At 50.1% G+C, this 21207-nt stretch overlaps 2 protein-coding genes across 2 annotated transcripts; both read left to right on the forward strand.

The window, feature by feature from the left end:
- The first annotated feature begins 1308 nt into the window (after positions 1-1308).
- On the forward strand, positions 1309-15734 carry LOC103660948 (ATP-binding cassette sub-family F member 2). Its single transcript, XM_040643794.1, has 15 exons — positions 1309-1433; positions 2090-2288; positions 6493-6705; positions 7194-7376; positions 7460-7631; positions 8787-8882; positions 9710-9812; positions 11000-11095; positions 11265-11384; positions 11468-11557; positions 11930-12040; positions 12698-12760; positions 12963-13091; positions 13775-13978; positions 15112-15734. The coding sequence occupies exons 2-15, from the start codon at positions 2132-2134 to the stop codon at positions 15247-15249; spliced, it is 1875 nt and encodes a 624-aa protein (XP_040499728.1). The 5' UTR covers positions 1309-1433; positions 2090-2131; the 3' UTR covers positions 15250-15734.
- A 2284-nt stretch (positions 15735-18018) lies between these two features.
- On the forward strand, positions 18019-20923 carry LOC103660949 (histone H2B type 2-E1). Its single transcript, XM_008688605.2, has 2 exons — positions 18019-18737; positions 20653-20923. Exons 1-2 carry the CDS (start codon positions 18606-18608, stop codon positions 20887-20889), a joined length of 369 nt encoding a protein of 122 aa, XP_008686827.1. The 5' UTR covers positions 18019-18605; the 3' UTR covers positions 20890-20923.
- The last annotated feature ends 284 nt before the right edge of the window (positions 20924-21207 follow it).

A 21207-nucleotide genomic window follows, 5' to 3' on the forward strand; every position in this document is an offset into this window, starting at 1 on the left:
GCTCCTTGCTCAGCAGGGAACCTGCTTCTCCCTCTGCCTGTCCCTTCCCCTCCTTGTGCATGCTTGCTCTCTCACTCTCTCTCTCTGACAAATAAATAAAATCTTAAAAAGTTCTTTCTTAATAGTGAGCTCCCTGAGGTCAGGGAATAATTCATCTCCATTGCAACGCCAGCATCTAGCTCTGAGCCTGACGTCTAATGGGCACTTAATTGGTGGAGGGTATTCTAGAACAAGCTATATTCAAGGCATGAAGGCATGAAATAGCAACGCTTACTTGAAATACAAGTAGATTCTAGTGGAGCATCAAGTTTGAAGAGGAAAACTAGTTCCATGGGGAGAAGAGTGAGTTTTTTAGTTTTTGTTTTTTACTGATGTGGGGGCACTTTTGGAGAATGTGCTCAAAGGATTAAAAGCTTCATTTGCCTCCCTCTAGCTGTGTCACTGACGGTGGGGCGCCGCTATCAGAAGCCTGAAGAAGTAATAGGGATCACAAAAGGTCTGCCTTGTATTTGAGGCTACAAATTTGGGATTTACAATGTAGGCGATAAGAAGTCCGTGAGGGATTTTAAACAGTAGACTCAAGAGAAAAATAAAGGGCAAGGTTACAAGTCTAACTGGCGATACAGCTAAACTCAGGAAAGGTTTTTGTTGTTGTTGTTTTGTTTTGTTTTTAACTTCAGAGCTCTTACCACCAGACTTACATGGCTTTGGTGGGTATCTAACAATTCTGGAGTATGTAGGCTAATCGGCCAAGGTTCAGGAACAACGTTCGGCACCCACTAAAAGTTTGGTTAACACTGGACCAGCATCTAAAATCTCGGTTCCCTAAAACGAGGACGCCTTTCTTTCAAAGAGGAATTCTGTTCTTCGCATCACCTTCGTGGTGAAGCGCCTCTTTCTCAGCCCTCTCTTTCCAGTTGCCTCACTCTTCCTCCTCCTTCTCCCTCTACCTCCCTCCTCTCCTCTTCCCATTGTTTCGACCCACTCCCTCCTGACGCATGCTGGGAAGTGTAGTCGCTCGCCCTGCTGTTTGAGACGGCTGGGCGGCCCTATAAACTCAGTATCTGCACATAACTCCACAAATTTTTTGAGAGGTGGGGTAAAGCCTGGAAGGCCCAGCCCCTTATCCGAGGAGCAGTCTGGGAGTTGCAGTTTCCAGGGCCCAAAACCGACAGCTTCTCGGCGGGCTCTTGGACTCTAATTCCCCCATCCTCGCTCATCCTGATGACGTCACGCGAGCCCTTGCGATAGGCGGTAGTTCTCGAGGAGGGGTCTCCGCCCTAGCCGCCGCGACTCGAGAACAACACTTCCCAGGAGTCTGCGCGGCGGTGCGCCGACAGCCGCGCGATGCCGTGATTGGCTAGTGAGCCGGCCGCACGCGGAGGAGCCCAAGGAGCAGCTCTGTTGCGACAGAGGCCGAGCGGCGAGGCCCAGTGAGTTGGGGGAAGGGGCGCCGGGGGGAGGGTGCTGGCCGGTGAGGGGGGAGGGAAGAAGAGAAGAGGGAGGAGGGACGGGGTCGGGATGGAGGAGGCTGCGGAGGAGAAGAAAGGGCCCAGGGAGAGACACTGACGGGCGGGGGCTGGGGAAAGTCCCGGGGGTGGCGAGCGAGGAGACCCCGAGGGGACTCACCGAGGGGAAGACGAGTGCGTCCCGGGAAGAAGCTGGGTCCGACGGTTCGGTGGTGTGGAGGGGGACGACGGAGAGGAGGACCGAGGCAGACGGGAGGAGGAAGCCCGGGAAAGTGAGGCGGCCGGCTGGAGCGCCGAGCGCCAAGTTGTGGGGAAACCGGTGACGGGGACCTCTGCCGAGGGGGCAGAACCTGGTCCCTAAGTGGAGGCCCTGAAAGGAGGAGCGTTTCCAGAGTGAGGCAGTCCGTGGGGATTGGTGGACAAAGCCTGAGGGAAGAGATGTTAAGATTAGAAGAGCGGCCGAGGACCAGAATTGGACCCTGACAAAATTTGGAGCGGCTAGGCATGGGCGGAGCAGGGTATCCAAAGCTTGATAGGAAAATTCCTGAGCGGGATGGAGCAGGGCCCAGGCATTCTACCACAAGTTCAGAATTTGGGGGTGTTTGCCTTCCTTCCTTCAGGCTCCCTGTAAGAACAGTTTCGTACCCCTGTGGTTCATCACCATGCCCTCTGACCTGGCCAAGAAGAAGGCAGCCAAGAAGAAGGAAGCTGCCAAAGCACGACAGCGGCCCAGAAAGGGACACGAAGAAAACGGAGATACTGTCACAGAACCACAGGTGGCAGAGGAGAAAAATGAGGCCAATGGCCGAGAGACCACAGGTGAATTGAGGGACACGTGGGTTCCTGGGATGGTTGCTACAACTTAGTGGATGCCCAAACCGGAGTCAGAATCCTGACGCGGGGGCACTGGAGAATATATCTGGTGCCACAAAACTTTTCATAATGAACCAAACTGATAGAGCTGGAGCATGTGAAGTCTTGTTATTGATCAGGGAAACTGAACACAAGGTTCTCACATACCTAGGGGAAAACAAATGCACGGGTGTTGTGCTATCTTGCTGCTGTTCATGCTAGCCTGAGGAGGAGGTGAGTTCCTTGCCCTTTTCTCAGTTTCCGTTTCCACACATGGTGGTCAGTATGCCAGGTTCTTTGCCATATCATACCCCTGTCCTTCCAGGGGTAGTGACTCTACTGAGAGAGAAACTTATGAATTGCTTTTTGGGATTTTTCCTGGGAAAAGATGCTTTCCTGTTATTTATATTTTGGGAAATATTTATTGAGCACTTCTCAAGCGCTAGACACCATGCTACATACTGATGCACTTTGAACAGTTTGCTCTCTGATAACTTAGAGTCCAGCTAGGGAAACACGACAGTATGTGATACAGAATTTTTCAGGCTCTTGGAAGTCTCTTCCCAGCCTTCTTTCCTACCCCTCTGAAAATTCCCCAAACAGACCTGCTCCATCCCGACTATTACTGTCCCTTGACTAGTCATGACATTTTTGCCCTTATACACTAAGGTTCTAATACCACAATTTTTGTGCTATCTACATTTGACATTTCTCTTGGGGTGCAGCTTAGGATAGCAAAACTTTCCCCATCAAACCTGACCTTTAAAATAGTACCTTTCACTAAACCCCTGTGCTGTTGTATACTGTTACTTTTTATGTTGTGTCTTCTTCTTTTTTTTTTTTTTAAGATTTTATTTATTTATTCGACTGAGATAGAGACAGCCAGCGAGAGAGGGAACACAAGCAGGGGGAGTGGGAGAGGAAGAAGCAGGCTCATAGCGGAGGAGCCTGATGTGGGGCTCGATCCCATAACACCGGGATCATGCCCTGAGCCGAAGGCAGTCACTTAACCACTGTGCCACCCAGGCGCCCCTATGTTGTATCTTCTGTTTCTTCATCTAAATCATTTGATCTTTGAGTGCAGGGACCATGTTTCTTGGGTAATACTTTTTTGTAGGACTAACCTTGCAGATGGAATGCTAAGTAAATGTTTGAAGAGAAGAGCAAAGTTACTGATACAAATAATAACAGATAAGAATTCAGAGAGGGGGAAGTTAAAAGTGATTGAGAGGAGAGAGTTGAGTGGTAGGAATTGTCTCCAAAATAAGAATTGTGGGAGAAAGCTAGTGCAGTAAGGTCAGGTCACAGGGAAGTTTTATTCCTGGCCCGAGTAGTGGAGGATGCCAAGTTTAAAATGATGGGAGCGAATGAGGAGGTGATCTCTAAAATAGAGAGGTGGGGTCCCCTCTAGGCCCTGGTGAAGCAGTATCTGTCATCAGCTCTCTGGCTGAATTGGAAAGGTAACAAAGTGAACCCTACTTGAGACTATTGTCCACTGTTTCCATTACAAGTTTCTTGTTCACTTTTGCCCCTGGGAAAATAGGATTTCCAGGGAACCCAGCTGTGGTATCCCCATCTCAGTAATAGGAGAGCTTTGGTTTTCACCTTGCTTCCTCAGGCAGCTGCTGTTCTGAAATGTGACATCTGTTTTCCTTCCAGCCCTCTTTAAACATTTCTTATTGTCAGGGACCCGTGTCATTTCTGCTCCCTCTTCCAAGACTGGGTCCTCTCTCCTCTCTGAATTTGAGATTACTTGATGCTACAGGCCACCATTCTCCAACCTTTACTGATTGCCATTGTCACACAATCTTCCTTAGGTAGTAAGGTATGGAAATATCAAAATAAATGTCAAAGAAAATGACCTCTGACAGCGTAACCTTCTTTAGAATGTGAGACTCTTCAGGACAGACACTGGAGTTCAGCTGGTCCTCTTGTTTGGGGAGTGAGTAGAAAGGGACTTCTTGTGAAGTCTACAGTATTCTCGCTGATGAAGTTTATTCCAGAATCCCTTTTGCATTTATTCAGCGCTGTCTTTAGTGACAGTGTTTCCTGGGATGCTGTAGGCGAGGAAAATGAAGTCTGTTACTTTATGAATGAAGTCTCTTACTTTAGAAGGTTGAGAGGTGACTTAGGTCCTAGATGCTGTAAACTAGAAGAGGTCAAGAGAAAAGAATATATAGCTTTCCCTTAATTTTGATCTTCCTCTTGCCTGAGCAGATGGAGGTCTAGACCAGGGATCAGCAAACTTTTTCTATAAAGATCCAGATAGTAAATATTTGTAGCTTTGTGAGCCATATGGTCTCTGTTGCAGCTGTTCAGCTCTGCCATTGTAGTGGAAAGCAGCCACAGACACTGCAAATGATGAGTGTGGCTGTGTTCCAGTAAAACTTTATAAAAACAGGCAGTTGGCCAAATCTGGCCAGTCTTTTTTTGAGCTACCCCCCCGCTCCTATGCTAAGAATGGTTTTCTACATTTTTTAAAGCGGTTACATTTCAAATGTCTTGATTTTGCCACTTGACCTGTAAACCCATAAACCCTGAAATATTTAGCATCTGGCCCTTTAAGGAAAAGTTTACCAACTCCTGATCTAGATCATAAACTTCTTACTCCCATCTTCTCAGCATCTAGAATAGGGATTGGCATGAAGCAGAGCTGTAGGAAGTCTGATAACTCAGCCACGTAGAAAAGAGACTGAAAGTTCCTTTATTCAGTGAAAACAAAAACTTTGATCTCCATTCAAAAAGTTTTCATCAAGCACTGATTTATGACACACGAGCTGAGATGGAGATGGAGCACCTGCCATCTGTCTAGAGAAGCAGTCCCTGCCCTTAGTGTTGACTCCTTAAGGTAGGGCAGTGTTAGCCCCAAGGTGGGTAATGGGACCAGCACTAGTAATTATCTGACAGGGTGGGGTATTCAGAGAGTGTGACCTGAGACTAACCGCCCCACATTCTCTCTCTTGGAGTTGGTGTCCCCAACGAGAGAGCTCTCTTCACCCCTCTACCCCATCTTTATTCCTCCTGAGGACAAGCACATAGTCTTTTCTCATTTCAGGGATTCTGTAAAATCACTAAGGGAACATAGGTAAGGGTAACAAAGTCTAAAAAAATCAGAAAATTCTCATCATAGTGGAACCTCATGTAATTCCTGATTCCTTCCCCAAAAGGTCAATAAATAGCCTTATTTTCTTTTGGAAGCAGCTTACCAGGACTCCATCTGCCCCCATTCAGTAATACTTTATGGGCACTCTCCTTTCTGGAAAGGTAGCATAGTGACATAGGTAAGATCACCTGGTTCAAATTCTGGCTCTGTCACTAACTAGCTTTTTTGACCTTGGCTGTGTTATTTACCTCTTCATTTATAAGTATATATCTTATAGGTGTTGTAAGGATTAAGTTAGATGGAGAGTGATGACGTCGCACAGTCTCAAGCACAGAGTAAACTCAGCATAGATTAGCCATTAATATTCATCATTCTTCCCACACTAAAGATGTACTCCTGCCTGAAAAACCACAAAGGCACCACAGCTATGGTCAGTTTGCATCTCTGACACCCTCCAGATTTGGGAACATCTGGTTTTCCCAGCCTTGGCTCTACTTGTGTCGAGCCCTTTATGCATTTTCTCACAGTGGTCCCTTCTGCGCTGCTTAGAAGCGTATCTGGAATATGGAATTCCACTAGGTCATGGAATGAGAGAATTGCACTTCCGTAGTATCTGCTTTCTTTTGGGTTTTGGGACTAATTCTTAAACACATACATAATGGAGGAAAATTGGGAGTTCTAGCCATTCCCCTCATGCATTTGTGTCATTTAAAAACAGACGTTAGAATTAAAAGAACAAGTTGTGAATAAAAAGTAGCCCGCGAGAGGAGGGATTAGGACAGACCTATATACAATGTACACACTCTGTAAAGCTTGTGAAACATCTGTCAGCTCCACTCGATCTTGAAGCCAGCTCCTGCAGGGCATGCCTTTTTCAGCATTTGGGTCTTCGTAAGATAACATTTGGTCACTTAAGTAAGGGGCAAAACCCACCAATACCCAAACAGGGACACAAACCCTGGACCCTCAGTTTAAAAGTCTGATTCTCTACTGAGCTGTCTGAATGCTCTTTTAGTGCGAGGGCGGGGTCTGTCTTACCCTTTTCCTAAACTTCTTTTCTGTCTCCAGAAGTGGATTTGCTGACCAAGGAGCTAGAGGACTTTGAGATGAAGAAAGCTGCTGCTCGAGCTGTCACTGGTGTCCTCGCCTCTCACCCCAACAGTACTGACGCCCACATTATCAACCTCTCCCTCACCTTTCATGGTCAAGAGCTGCTCAGTGACACCAAACTGGAATTAAACTCAGGCCGTCGTTATGGCCTCATTGGCTTAAATGGAATTGGTGAGGCCCTTGGAAGGCGAGGTGGGAGGTATCTCTCCTTGGCTCGTCTGTCACTCAGCAAGTATTTACTTAGCACCAGCTATGTGCAAAGCAAGGAGTTTACAGTATGGGTGGGAGACCACATATGTCCAGGGAGAAGGAACTAGCAGTACAGAGCAGTATGTGGTAAGTACCACATGAGTAGTTACAGACAGTAGGTGCTGGAGAAGTGGGCGGGAGGGGCAGGAGTGGTGGTGTGTGAGGCCACTGTAGGTGAACTGACTTCACGGAGGAGGGGTGGGACAAGAATTGGAGGAAAGTTGGAAAGGTAGCCCCAGAAAGCAGGGAGGCGGGGGAATTAATAGTAGGATTTGAATAAATGAAGGAAGAAGGGTACTCAAAAAAATGGTGAGGTCATGGTTTGGCTGGAGTGGAGGAACTGAAGTAGGGGAATGACCGGCAGACCTGTGCTGAGTGTCCTCTTCCCATTCTTTGCCTGCTCTTCTCAGGAAAGTCCATGCTGCTCTCTGCTATTGGGAAACGGGAAGTGCCCATCCCTGAGCACATTGACATCTACCATCTGACTCGGGAGATGCCCCCTAGTGACAAGACACCTTTGCAGTGTGTGATGGAAGTCGACACAGAGCGGGCCATGCTGGAGAGGGAGGCTGAGCGGCTGGCTCACGAGGATGGTAGGGCTCCAGACCTACGGGTGGGGGTGGACCTCCTCCCGGGAAAGGCCCAGGGAGCCTCACGAGCCATTCACTGCCCACAGCGGAGTGTGAGAAGCTCATGGAGCTCTATGAGCGACTGGAAGAGCTGGATGCTGACAAGGCAGAGATGAGGGCCTCACGGATCCTGCATGGACTGGGTTTCACTCCTGCCATGCAACGCAAGAAGCTGAAAGACTTCAGTGGGGGCTGGAGAATGAGGGTTGCCCTTGCCAGGTGAGTTCCTTCCTCCTTCTCTACCCTCTGGAGCTCCCCATTTCCTTCAGGGTCGAATGCTTACTCCAGTGGAACTGTTTAGAATAGAGGTCAGTGGTCTGTAAGTGTGCCATACAAGACACGACATCCATGGTGTGGAGGGCGGTGGTATGCTTGGGCTCAGGAGTGAGCTTCCTGACCGAAGTGATCATTGTTGGATTTCTGGCACAGTGTTTGGGAATCCTAGGATCAGGCCTAAGTAAAATGGTAAAGTAGGTCCATTTCTTTCTTCCTGACTCCCATCCTGTCCTTTTTTGTGTTTCAGTCCTTCTAATTCTTGCTATATGAAGATAAAATATTAGGCAGTTATTAAGAAATCTGTCCTACCCTCTTGTGACCTGGACCCAAAGTGAGTTTGTAGAGCCCATCATTCCCTCAGCAGGCCCCGCAGGAAGTCCCCAGTTAAATAGGTGGCTCCGTCATCTCGCTGTTGTCTGCCAAGTGAATTGGTGAGGTTTGATACACTGCTTTAGCGAGGCTGTGTGTGTGCCTTAGGCCATGAGAGCAGTGGTTGCACGTGCTAGCAAGGATTAGCCACCTCTGGTTTCCCCTGGGAGCTTTTAGAAGTACAGATTGCCTAGCCTCCTCTTCACATCTGTGCAGTTGGAATCTTGGAATTTGGTGCCTGGAAATCTAATTTTAAAAAGCCCTGCAGTGTGGTGACTGTGGGTATAGGAACCGGTGCTGTCTCCTTGCTTCTGCTGACTTGAGATTCTACCTAAGAAGAGAACATTTTTTGGCCTCCTTGCTAAAGTCTGGCAACCCCGTCAGATAGGTTTAACTTGAATACTTTTGCTTTAGCAATTTATTTCCTCTATCCTTTTGTCTTCCTGATGGTCACCAGTTTCAGCGTAAAAGATTTGCAGACTCGTAAGGACTTTTACAACCTTATCCTCAAACTGCACCATCCTTGTGCTTCTCACCCCGTTTTCTGCCCTTTCATCTCAGCTCTGGTTTCTCTCCTCATTCTCCCCTTTCCTCGCAGTTACAGAACCTAGAATTGATCTCAGGACTCAAGCCGTGTCTGACCAGGTTTGCAGGTAGCAGGCAAGGCAGTCCCCTTCTGTGTAGCCCCCAGCAGACTGAAGGGGCTCTGTCTCCTTTCCTCTCCTTCAGAGCCCTCTTCATTCGGCCCTTCATGCTGCTCCTGGACGAGCCCACCAACCACCTGGATCTCGATGCCTGTGTGTGGTTGGAAGAAGAATTAAAGACGTAAGGGGCTGGGGATAGGGGTTGGGAGTGGGCAGGTCCTGAAGGGGGGAGCTGAGCAGAGTCTAAAGGAAATGGATGCCCAGAAACTGCAGTGATAGGAGAGCAGTGAGAAAAAGAACCGATGCAAGGCGGGGGAAGGCCAGACTGAAAACGTGGTGAGCACCTTTAGCGCAGGCTGTTTCGTGTGATTGGTTATTTGCAGTCTGAAACGTGCAAGTTGTTTTTTAAGTTTTCTTGGTTCTTCCCATTTAAAATACGACACCTTCATACTTCATACATGTCTTTAGACTGTTTTTCTCTTAACCGTATTTCTATGCATCGTGTAAAGAGGGGCTCCCACTGAAGATCGTGATGCAGTGACATACAGCCAAAGAGCTCAATAACTGGAATATTGTACCAGCTCTGAGGGCAGGCTTTTAGTGGTCTCTGCAATGACTTGGTACCGTCTTTCAAAAAGCAGAGTATAGTGATTTTTATCACACCTGCTCGGTTCTTCCCACCCACCTATTAGAGACATTTATGGATATGTTTGTGTATATATGCTTATTTTTATCGTCACTGTTAAAGTACCATCTCCACTCCATTCTTCTGAAAATTAGAACAGAAGATTGAGGAAACTCAGACTGAAAGCCTTCAAAGTCTCATTACAGATGGAATGTGCACTGGTGGCCTGGGTGGTTGCTGGGAGCCAGGAATTGGCTGTTAAATCTAAAGGGTGCTCCGGTGTAAGGATGGGAAAAGATGAAGGTTTTCTGGACCTCTCAGCTCCCCTGTTGTGGACCATCACAGTTTTGAGCACCTCCCTGACTGGTTCTCTGGCTTTACAGTTTTAAGCGCATCCTGGTCCTCGTCTCCCATTCCCAGGACTTTCTGAATGGTGTCTGTACCAACATCATTCATATGCACAACAAGAAACTGAAGTATTACACGGTGAGTAGGCCGCAGCTTCTCCACGGCAACCTCTGTGCTTACCAGCTCCTTGAAGCTCTCCTTTAAACAAAGCAAAACAAAACAGACTTAATAGCCCTTTTCTACCTATTGCTATAAAAAGATGTGGACAAGGAGTCCTGCAGCCTGTTCTATTTTAGTCTCAAAGTAGTTGCTCTCAGGTTGTAGGCCATCGATTGGCAGCCTGTGTACGTGGTGTGTTTGCCGTATGGTAAAGAGGTGGACTTTTCATGGTCCGCAGGCAGTTCCCGGTGCTCCCTGCCTCCTTGAATGACGACTTAACTCTGTTTCACAACAGTCACACAATTACCCTTCCTTCCGTGAAGAGTGGGAGTCAGGATCTCAACAGCCCACTTGTTTGCCTTTCCATTTTCTGTATTTCAAAAAAAGAAAATAGAAGTCCTTTTCATTCATACTTACACTCACTGTGGAAGTATTAATAATTTCTTATATAGTCTTCCAGAGACTTCATATATACTTGCAAGGATTTGTAGTAAATTTCATGTATACATATCAGAGCTGTAATGTTAATAATTGTTCTCTTCTCTAGGTTGCTTTTACATTTTAATATATTTTGTACTGCTTCCCATATGAATATGTATACAGCAACCTCATTCTTTTCAGTTAATTGCATAATATTTCATTGCATAGCTCTCTGGTAACTTACTTGTCAGGCCCTTTTTGATGACTATTTAGGTTGAGCCTGATTTTTTGCAGATAGAAACCATGGCAGTCCAATTGTGCAGGGTTTGCTAGGTCCTAAATCTGATTGGTCTACTGTCTTCCTTTCTGGGTGCAGTTTCTGTAGCCCACATGGGGCTTCAGCCGCTAAGTGGGGTAGGGAGGAGTAGGAGGTGCTCTTGGAAGGCTGTGAGCCTTGCGATGTCTGTATGACTGTTTTAGTCAGGACTGCTGCCAGTGCTGTGGGTGTCTTTATGGCTAACCCGAGGATTTGCTCTGGGGTCCAGCTCTGGCTAAGAGTGAGAGGCACACAATGTGAAAGACCTCAGATTCTAGGTTAGGGTCTGCTTCGTTAATGTACTTCCCCTTTCCCTGCTGCACAGTATTATAGCCAGGGCCAAGTCAGATGCCGTCCCGCATCCCCCTAAACCCTGAGAACCAGGCCGGAGGTTAAAGCTGCCTGCCTTGCCTGGCACATTTCTCTGCAGGGTAATTATGATCAGTATGTGAAGACACGGCTGGAGCTGGAGGAGAACCAGATGAAGAGGTTTCACTGGGAGCAGGATCAGATTGCACACATGAAGGTAGAGCCGAGCTCATGTTCTCCAGGAGAGTTGGATGAGGGGGTATTTGGGGAACTTAGGGTGGGGTTCTGGAAGTCAGGAAGAAGTTGTCATCAGTATTTACCCCACATTTAAAATGAGTTTTTTGGCACCCGCCCATACTCCAAGCCCTCTTTCTGGTCTCTTTCAGAACTACATTGCTAGGTTTGGTCATGGCAGTGCCAAGCTGGCTCGGCAGGCGCAGAGCAAGGAGAAAACACTACAGAAAATGATGGCATCGGGACTGACAGAGAGGGTCGTGAGCGACAAGGTGGGGCCCGCCTGGGTAAAGTTAGTGGCCTACGGTGAGGTGGGTAAGACACAACCTAACTTGATAAACTCTCCTCTTCCTAGACACTGTCATTTTATTTCCCACCGTGTGGCAAGATTCCTCCACCTGTCATTATGGTGCAAAATGTGAGCTTCAAGTATACAAAAGACGGGGTGAGTACTCCTGTGCGGTTGGGAGGCTGGGGTGCGTTTTACAAGATAAGCATCAGCTGGCTGGGAGAGTCTGCTGTTCTTTGCTGAACCCACCCGCTAACCCACATGGTGCGCAGGATATTTCAGGCATAGTAGCTTAGGTGCCTCGCCCAGGGTCTCACGGTGGCCCCTCTTCAAGTACTTGGGAGGAGAACTGCTCAGCTGAGGCAGTGGGTGCAGGCAGTAGGTTGGGGTCTGCTATGAGAGCGGCCTCCTCCTCACACTCCCAGCTCCTCACGTGGCGACTGGGGATGTGGTGGGGTTGATCTGCCAGCCAACTCGACTGATGGGTAACCTAGCGTCGTGTTCATCTCTCTCTCACGCCCACCTCAGCCTTCCATCTACAACAATCTAGAATTTGGTATCGATCTTGATACGCGAGTGGCTCTGGTGGGGCCCAATGGAGCGGGGAAGTCAACTCTTCTGAAGCTGCTAACTGGAGAGGTATGGGGCCAAGTTGGGGATTGGGATTTTTAAGAGTAGGTACTTACCGTGTCTGAGGAAGAGGGAAGGTGTGCAGGGGCCATGACGCTTGGAGGGGCTGAGCACACCGATGGTGCGTGAGCTGCTGGTGGTGAGTGAGCCAGTTCTGGGGTGGGGGATGTGGTCACTGGCAGTGCTGAAGCTTGGAGCTGTTTTCTCAGAGCGGGGGAGGGAAGGAGGATCTGTGTGTGTGTGAGTGTGAGTGTGAGAGAGAAAAAACATGCATGTGGCTCGATATTTTTCCTTGTTTTCAGTTAGAATGTTTAGAGGAACATCTGCATTTAGAGACATGTTTTTATTTGGGAAACCCTGTTGTAGGTATGTCCAAGTCCTTTGTTTTACAGGTGGCGCATTCTGTAGTAGACATTTAATTACTAAGTAGACTGTGTTGTATGTATCTTTGCTTCCCTTGAAAACATCTGTTTCAATGTAGCTTCCTCAATATTTTTAGAGTGGCCAGATGAGCAGTCTGCGAGGTGGTGATGTAGATTCTGTTTAGGAACTTAGCATCTTGTTCAGTGAACATATGTTTATTTTCCTACTCTGCCTTTGTCTGCTTCTGACCGAGTTTCCCTTTCTGTGTGCTTTTCTTTCCACCTAATACTCTTTTCTTTCTAGCTACTACCAACAGATGGGATGATCCGAAAACACTCTCATGTCAAGATAGGGCGTTACCATCAGGTAAAGAAAGGCCTTGGGGGACAGGATGGTGTCCAGGGTGTGGGAAGGGGACTGCATGTGGCCAAGTCAGCTTTTGCCTGCTTCTCCTGGAATCTTAAACAGGTGCCTGGGTAGAGGTAGAGTTACTCAGCAGTTAACCCAGCAGCACTCCTTTTGAAGTAGGACACCAGGCACATCTGAGTGGGTTCTTTTTTTCCTGTAGCATTTACAAGAGCAGCTGGACTTAGACCTCTCACCTTTAGAGTACATGATGAAGTGCTACCCAGAGATCAAGGAGAAGGAAGAAATGAGGAAGATCATTGGTCGATATGGTCTCACTGGGAAACAGCAGGTCAGCGGGGGGGCGGAGGGGTGGATGTGGGGAACAACCCCAGATAACTGGGAGATTGTGGCTGTGAGGTCAGGGAATGCTGTCCCTGGTGTCCCTGGGGGGTTGGGAGCTATCCCAAAGTCTCTTCTTTTTTTTTTTTTAACCTTATAGTAGGCTCCACAACCAACGTGGGGCTTGAACTCACAACCCTGAGATCAAGAGTTGTGTGCTTTACTGAAAAGTGTCTTCCTTTGATTCTAGCATCCAAGAGAACCCAACAGCTTTCCTTTTCCCTAGGTTGTATGTACTGGAATATTCAGGTCTCCTTATGGGGAGGGGCAGGGATAGCACCCAGTCTCTGACACGCCCTGGCCTCACACTACAAGATAAACCACAGTGCTTGAGGGCGAGGGAAATTCAGCTCTGGATTGAGGATCCACCATATTGTTTCAATTAGTTAACGATTTAAGTGCAGAGAGAGAGCAAGAGGTATGGCCTTAGTGACGGCAGGTGCTTCAGGCCTCCACATTTGTCCCTACAGGCCTTGAGAGACTGGTAGCTGTGTCACTGTCTCACTCTGTGATCTTGGGTCTTCCTTTTTGTAGAATGGTGATCACATTAGTGGAGAAAGCGGTGGGGAGTGGTGAGCCACGCTGTGTGGTGGGAGTAACACCAAGTTCTGTAAATGTCACGGTTCCCCTCAGGTGAGCCCGATTCGGAACCTGTCTGATGGGCAGAAGTGCCGAGTGTGTCTGGCCTGGCTGGCCTGGCAGAACCCCCACATGCTCTTCCTAGATGAGCCCACTAATCACCTGGATATTGAGACCATCGACGCCCTGGCTGATGCCATCAATGAGTTTGAGGGTGGTATGATGCTGGTCAGCCATGATTTCAGACTCATTCAGCAGGTGAGGCCCCTGGCTGGAGTGGGAGTCAGTGCAGGGGCATCCAGGAGAAGGCTGGGTAGAACACAGTCATAGCATGTGGCAGGGGGCACTCAATACATGTTTATTGGATGTGGGAAAAGGTCCCAGGGTGTAAACAGGGCAGGATGAGGACCAGATTTTTTTTTAAGATTTTATTTATTTTTTTGACAGAGAGCCAGCAAGAGAGCGAACACAAGCGGGGGGAGTGGGAGAGGAAGAAGCAGGCTCCCAGTGGAGCAGGGAGCCCGATGCGGGCCTTGATCCCAGGACCCTGGTATCACGCCCCGAGCTGAAGGCAGACGCTTGATGACTGAGCCACCCAGGTGCCCCAATGAGGACCAGATTTTATGGCTCTCTGAGAAATTTAGAAATTCTTAATGGAGATACTTCATTTTGTTCAGTAGTTATTCGGGGATGGTAGCCTATTTGGCACATGGCATTGTTAGCCAAAATTGGTGAGGGAGTCGGGTAGAGAACAGGGTGCTTTTACTTTACCAAGATCCTTTTTTTTTTTTTTTTTAAGATTTTATTTATTTATTTGACAGAGAGGCAGCGAGAGAGGGAACACAAGCAGGGGGGAGTGGGAGAGGAAGAAGCAGGCTTCCCGCTGAGCAGGGAGCCCAATGCGGGGCTTGATCCCAGAACACTGGGATCATGACCCGAGCCGAAGGCAGACGCTCAACAACTGAGCCACCCAGACACCCCTACTTTACCAAGTTCCTTTAGCATAGAAATAGTATACTAAGGAGGATTTGGATTAAACAAAGGTTTACCACCAGGCATTGCTGGAAAAGCTTCTGATCATTTTTCTGAAGCTTTGGGAAGGATGGGGTAGAGAAAAGGAAGCTGAGAGTGAAGTTTCTAAACATATCTAGGCCCTGTTGGGGCACTTGAGATGAGGGGACACAGCGGATATTGGCTTGGAAGGCTCCAAACATGCTGGTTACAGTACCCTTGGGTTAGGCATCCCAAAGAACCTAGAGATGGTGAAACTGTGAGCTGGATATGGAGTTGGGCGGTGGGGGTTTCTTCCTGGAGTCTCCTGGCCGTGGTCTTCTGAACAGGGACAGGGAGAGTGCTGGCCAGGATTATTAAGCCTAAGATTTGCTTTCTAGGTTGCACAGGAAATCTGGGTCTGTGAGAAGCAGACAATCACCAAGTGGCCTGGAGATATCCTGGCCTACAAGGAGCACCTCAAGTCTAAGCTGGTGGGTGAAGAGCCCCAGCTCACCAGGAGGACCCACAATGTGTGAGCCCCTGCCCAGGCTGGGCTGGGCCTCTGGGGCCATACTCCTGCATTGCTGCAATACCGCTCCCCAGCCCCTCCCCTGCCCCCACCTGCCTTAGCTGCACTCTGTGATCTTATCTACAGCTGGACAGTACCTGTCCGTTTCCTGTCCTTCCAGTTACTTTTGTCCATGTGTGGACTCGGCTGGCTGTTCTGCCAGCTCCTTGCTGGTTACTGACCTGATAGTGATGCAGCCAGAGGCACCTGAGGGTTAGCCCAAGGGCCCACATCCTGGGTTGGCCTGTGAAAGAGCTTAGGGTCCTCGTTTTCTGGGTTTTGGTGATGTTGGAGGAATACCCCCCAGCCCACCGCCCCCATTCCTTTCTGCTTCTGGTTTGGAGCTCTGGGCCAGGGCTTTAGTCCTGGTCGGTTTTTAAATAATTATTTAACAGTGTAACTTTTAGACCTGCGTGACATCTACAAAGTGTCCAATAAAGAAAGAAGAAGCCATGGTCCCTACCTTCCTTTTCTGGTCTCTGGGCCCTTCACTCCCCTCCTCCCTGCAGTGCCAATGCACTTTCCCTCAGCAGGAGCTTGGCTGGGAACTGGTGGGATGGATGCAGACTAAAGACTAGTCTTCAGGAGTTGGAATAACTCTCCTTCCCTTGATTTGAAGTTGTGCCTTGTCTTAGGCCATTGTCTCACGACACACGTCACAATCACCTGGAAGACTCATTACATCACCAGTCACTGGGTCTTGCCTCAGGGTTTGTGGTTCAGTAGGTCGGGGGTGAGACCAGGAATTAAAATATTGTAACGAGTTTCCAGGTACTGCTGATGCTGCTTGTCTGGGGGCCGAACTTTGAGAACCACTCTCCTGGGACATGTTTTGTAGAGTGGTCTGAGGCTCCTTTGCTGCGACCCGCACCTCAACACTTGGAGCCAGTGGTGCTTGTTAAAATGCAGATTACCAGGCCCCAACCTACTGATTTCATCTGGTGGGGTGGGAGAGATGCAGAAATGGTCAGGAGTCCGCATTTTCACACTGAGGTTTGTGAACCACAATTTCTGGGTGGGATACAGGAAGTTGTGTTATTTTATCTGTCCACGGCCTTAATTTTTGTTAGCATGATCTAATTTACTTCCCAGCCAGGGCTCTGCATGATCTATCCGAACTCAACTAGCACTCGCAGCCTTTGTCCACCAGGCACACCGGTGGCCAACTGCACTGGTTCGGATTCATTACACCACCTCAGCAGCCGTCCCTGTGGGGAGACCTACACAGCCATGATTTTTCAGTGCTGATTACAGTACAGCTAAGACTATGTAAAACAAAAAACAGTCCCAGATGGTGTCTAAACCCCCAAGGAGCTCACGATCTAATGGGGAAGCCGACAATGGCTAGAGAACACGACAGGGCATAAATCAGATGCTCAATTGTGACTTGTTAGGATACACAGAAGGATTCAGAAGGGGGGAAAGTTTCTTGTGAGTAGCTCTCCAGAAAGGCAGGATTGGTGCTCCAACTTGAAAGATGATTAGGACCTCAGATGACCCTGAAGTCCAAGAGCTGCCCCGGGCAGACGGAACGGTGGGAGTGAATGTGAGCTGAGAAGCTGCGGCCGAGCCCTTGGTGGCGAGGCTGGAGTCAGGCTCGGACTCCCACCCTGAGGGGCCTGGCTTTGTTGCTTTTTCTGCTCTGAGTATCCAGAGACGGGTAAGGGGGAGAATAGCCTCGAGAATGAGCTGCTGGGACGATGGGTACAGAGATGAACACTCCTGCTCCTTCAGCCAAGGGAGATCCTGGGTATGTTCCTCCCGATTCCCTTTCAAGTCCCCCAGGGTCTTACTTGAGGTGCGAAGTAAGGCTTCAGAACTGGGAGAATCAAAGGCTATTCAGCTTGCCTGTTCGCAACCCCCTCAAAAAGCCAATTTCAAAAACTTCAAGAATGCTTAAAAAGCTCACTATATATACATTTCTACAAAGGCCTAAAATTAGCAGCACTTTCTTTTGGATTAAGAATTCCCTCCTGGTCCTCTTGAACCTTAGCGCGCAAGCTGTAGCCGGCTGTTGGGGAAGCGGATGAAGAGGTGAGATTAGTGAGGTGTTGGCTGCTCAGGCTTGCTTCCACCCACTGACAGATGATGCTGGTCTTCACGACGCTCCCCCACCTCTTCCTGACTGGGAAAACCCTCTCCTCCCCCCCCCCCGCCCATACTTCTCACGTTGCTCCAGGTTTCTTTAATCACACAGCACTTAAGAACCTGAAATATCATTCACACGTAGGTGCAAAGTGAGAACTATTCCATTGAACAGCTGCCTCTTCCCTTTGCAGCGAACTTGCACAGGGAACCCGCCTCACCTGCTTTCGTGGAAAGCATCCAGCGTCCCTCTGCTCTGGCTCCTCCAGTCTGCCCAAAACCTTCCCCGGGGGGCCCTTCCAGCCCGTGGTTTCCCGCTGCCTGCATCTGGTCTAGGCTCGGGTTCTGCTCCACTTCTGCCATCCGTCCCAGCCTCATGTACTCAGCACGCATTGATTCCACTCTGCTTTTCCCACGGATTGTCCTTCTGTCATTCTCCCCAGTTAAACTGTACCCCTCCTACAAGACCAGCGTCACATCCCCATTCCTTCCATGAAGCTATCTCTGGCTACCGTAGCCTTCACTGGTTTTTCTTTTTTAAGATTTTATTGTATTATTTGAGAGAGAGAGAGAGAGAATGAGCAGTGGGGAGGGGCAGAGGGAGAGAGAGAGAGAGAAGCAGACTCCCTGCTGAGCAGGGAACCCGAAGCAGGGCTGGATCCCAGGACCTGGAGATCATGACCACGGCTGAAGGCAGACACTTAACCGACAGAGCCACTCAGGCGCCCCAGCCCTCACTAGTTTTTCTTTTCTGAACTCTCTTCGCTATGCCCCCTCTTTAGTCCTTCTACTCTTGTCTTTTGTGTGGGCTGGTCTGGCCTCTTCAGCTGTATTGTAGGGCTCTGGGGGTGCGGGGTGGGGGGTGCCTTGTGTTCTTCCTGACACTCCCCTGCATTTCAAGTCATGCTGAGCACAGTGGGTGCAGAGTGATCTCATGGCGTGGTCTGGTGCTGTGTGAACTCTCACAGGTGTGTAGTATTCTGGGAGATGATCGGTTGGCGGAGGGTACGGGGCGGGGGAGGGCTTCTCATTCAGAGACAGGAAATCACTTACGGGAGAGGTGGGAGCCATTAGTTTCTTTCAGGATTAACCCAGAGCGTGTTCTGGAGAGGGAGGGGCCACGCTCCGCCCCTCCCACCCCCTCCATCCCAGGTGCTGGCCCCCAGCCCCACCTGGTGGGCAGCTGACTCCATAAAAGCACCCCAAGGAGCAGGAGGCGGCTGCTGGAGGAGCGGGAGGATGAGCGCGGAGCATGGACGGCAGCAGCAGTCGGCGGGCCGAAGGGGCCGTAGTTCCGGCGATAAGAAGTCCAGAAAGCGCAGCCGGCGCAAGGAAACCTACTCAATGTACATCTACAAGGTGCTAAAGCAGGTGAGAGTGGGGAGCTGACGTGCGCGCGCGTGAGTGTGAGTGTGTGTGTGTGTGTGTGTGTGTGTGGAGTGTACTGGCGAAAGAGCCTTGAGAGAGCACTGGACAGAGAGTCCCCCTCTGTTTACTCCTGGCACTGCGGGGGTGGCCTCAGGCACGCCGCCGTGCGCCTCTTGCGGTGGCTCTGCTCGAGCTCAGAGGCCCCTACGACCTCTCGGTACCCGCCGTGCACCTGTGACGAGCTTTAAAGCTCACCACCACAGTCCCGAAGCTTACAGGGCTTTGGACAGACAAGATGCTTGTGTGGAACGTTAGCTGGGACGTAATCGAAAGACAGGGAAGACTGTAAGAAAGCGTGGCGCTGAAGCGTGGTCGAATGCCAACATTACGGTACCAACGAGAGGCCCTAGTTAGTGGTGGCTGGAGCCGGGAGCTGTGTGTGTGAGCTGAGGTCTCAGGGAAGGCCTTGCAGCCACACAGCCCTCGGTCACTCAGGGGCTCCGGGATCGGTCTGCTGTGCGGATGAGGACCCTAAGGTCCACGAGGGCTCCGTGCATTGACTGAGTCCTGTGACCTGGCAGCAGCGGGGGGCGGGCCCCTGGCTCCTGCTCGTCCCACCTCTTCACGCACGGGTGCTGTGGCTGCTCTCTGCTCGTGCAGCCTGCCAGGCACCTACGAGAAGCACCTACTCCTGGCACTTGCACACTGACAAATGTTTGGGGGCATCAGCGGGCACCCAACAACAGTGTGTCAAGGATACAAGGCAGCCTGGCCTCCAAGCCTCTGCCCCGCTCAGCAGAACCAGGGCCAGGGGCCGGCAGAACAGCTCCCTGGCCTGCCCTGAGTCTCTGCGACCCGAGTCTTGCCGCTTTGTTAGAGTAGATTCCAGACACGGAGCCTGGGAATGCTTTCGTGGGGTCAGGTCCGGGGTGGGACAGGGACATTGTAGAGGGCCGTAAGGGCGGCAGCAGAGGACAGACTCCAGTGACCTGAAGAACGTGGGGGTGGGAGGGAGCCCTGGTGAGCCCTGCAGCTCTGCCTAACCTTGGGGCTCAAGAACGGTGAGGCAAGGGTTGGCCCCGGGTTGCACTGGCGAAGGAGAGCTGCTAGGGAGTCACCCACGGACTGTGAAACTCACCGTGACACCCCTCCACCCCAAGGAGAAAACGATGTGATAACATGAGGGGTTTAGGCTCGGATCCCCTGCGCCGCTGACATCGAGAGGCTGTGGGGAGGGCCCGAGTTCCACTTCTGTCTCCACCACTGGCTTGATGTGTGTCATTGGCAGTGGCCCCTCCCACTTCACAGGGAAACACTTCATGTCTGCCCGCTCCCAGGTTCGGACTGTCACCAGGCCCCTATGGCTTGTGTTACTGGAGGTCAGCTAGTTCAAATCTTGTGTGACAGGGGAGGAAATTGAGGCCCAGAGGAAAGTGCCTCACTTGAGGTCATGCGGTGATTCACCGGACGGCCACGTTCCCAGGTGTTCTGACTCCTAGGCTGGTGCTGAGATCGTGTCACATGAGTGTGCCCTCCGGATAATAATCTGGTAATAATTTGCCAAGTTAAGTACGTAAACCCTTGGACCCAGTGGTCCTCCCGCCTCCGGGAACTTCACCACTAGGAGTCCCTTTCTAGCAGTAACGCGACGCAAATACACTAAACGAGGAAAGCAAAGTGCTGTGTAACTGATTGCGTTTGTCAAAGGTTGATGCTTACACGTGCTCACACAAGGCACTTGATAGCCTTACTTTCTACAGTTAGGAAAAACTTCTAGCTTGGATATAGTAGCAAACCCCTATTTCCATGTCTTGGCCTCTGGAGAGAGGCTGGTGAGGGAGTCTTGCGGTCCGGAACCTGGGGCTGGGCCGTCGGGCAGAGCCTCCTCTTAACGGAGTGGTCCCTGCTGCTTCTCCAGGTGCACCCAGACATCGGCATCTCTTCCAAGGCCATGAGCATCATGAACTCGTTTGTGAATGATGTGTTCGAACGGCTGGCTGGCGAGGCTGCCCGGCTGGCCCAGTACTCAGGCCGAACCACACTGACATCCCGGGAAGTCCAGACGGCGGTGCGTCTGCTGCTGCCCGGGGAGCTGGCCAAGCACGCCGTGTCCGAGGGCACCAAGGCCGTCACCAAGTACACCAGCTCCAAGTGACCCGGGGCCGAGCGTTAATAAAGAGTGAACTGCTCCCGCGCACTGTGGTGATTTGAGAAGGGGCGTGTGATGTGGGGCCAAGGGCGTGGTCCCTTTTTATGGCCACAGGGTGGAATGCTACTTACTCATACTTTTTGAATACTGCTTTCTGAGTGTGCCCCGTGAGCAGCGTGTGACAGTGCTTTGTACACACGCAAAGCTCTAACTCGAGCTTTAGTAAGACTTGGGATCTGGATTAGAATCCCCGATAGGCTGTGTGTTCACTCCCTTAGGCCATGGTTTCGTGATGCCTTTCCTGGCAAACTACCATCTTTGTCC

This window comes from Ursus maritimus, unplaced genomic scaffold, assembly GCF_017311325.1.
Source record: "Ursus maritimus isolate PB19 unplaced genomic scaffold, ASM1731132v1 scaffold_3, whole genome shotgun sequence".
Classification (NCBI taxonomy): Eukaryota; Metazoa; Chordata; class Mammalia; order Carnivora; family Ursidae; genus Ursus; species Ursus maritimus.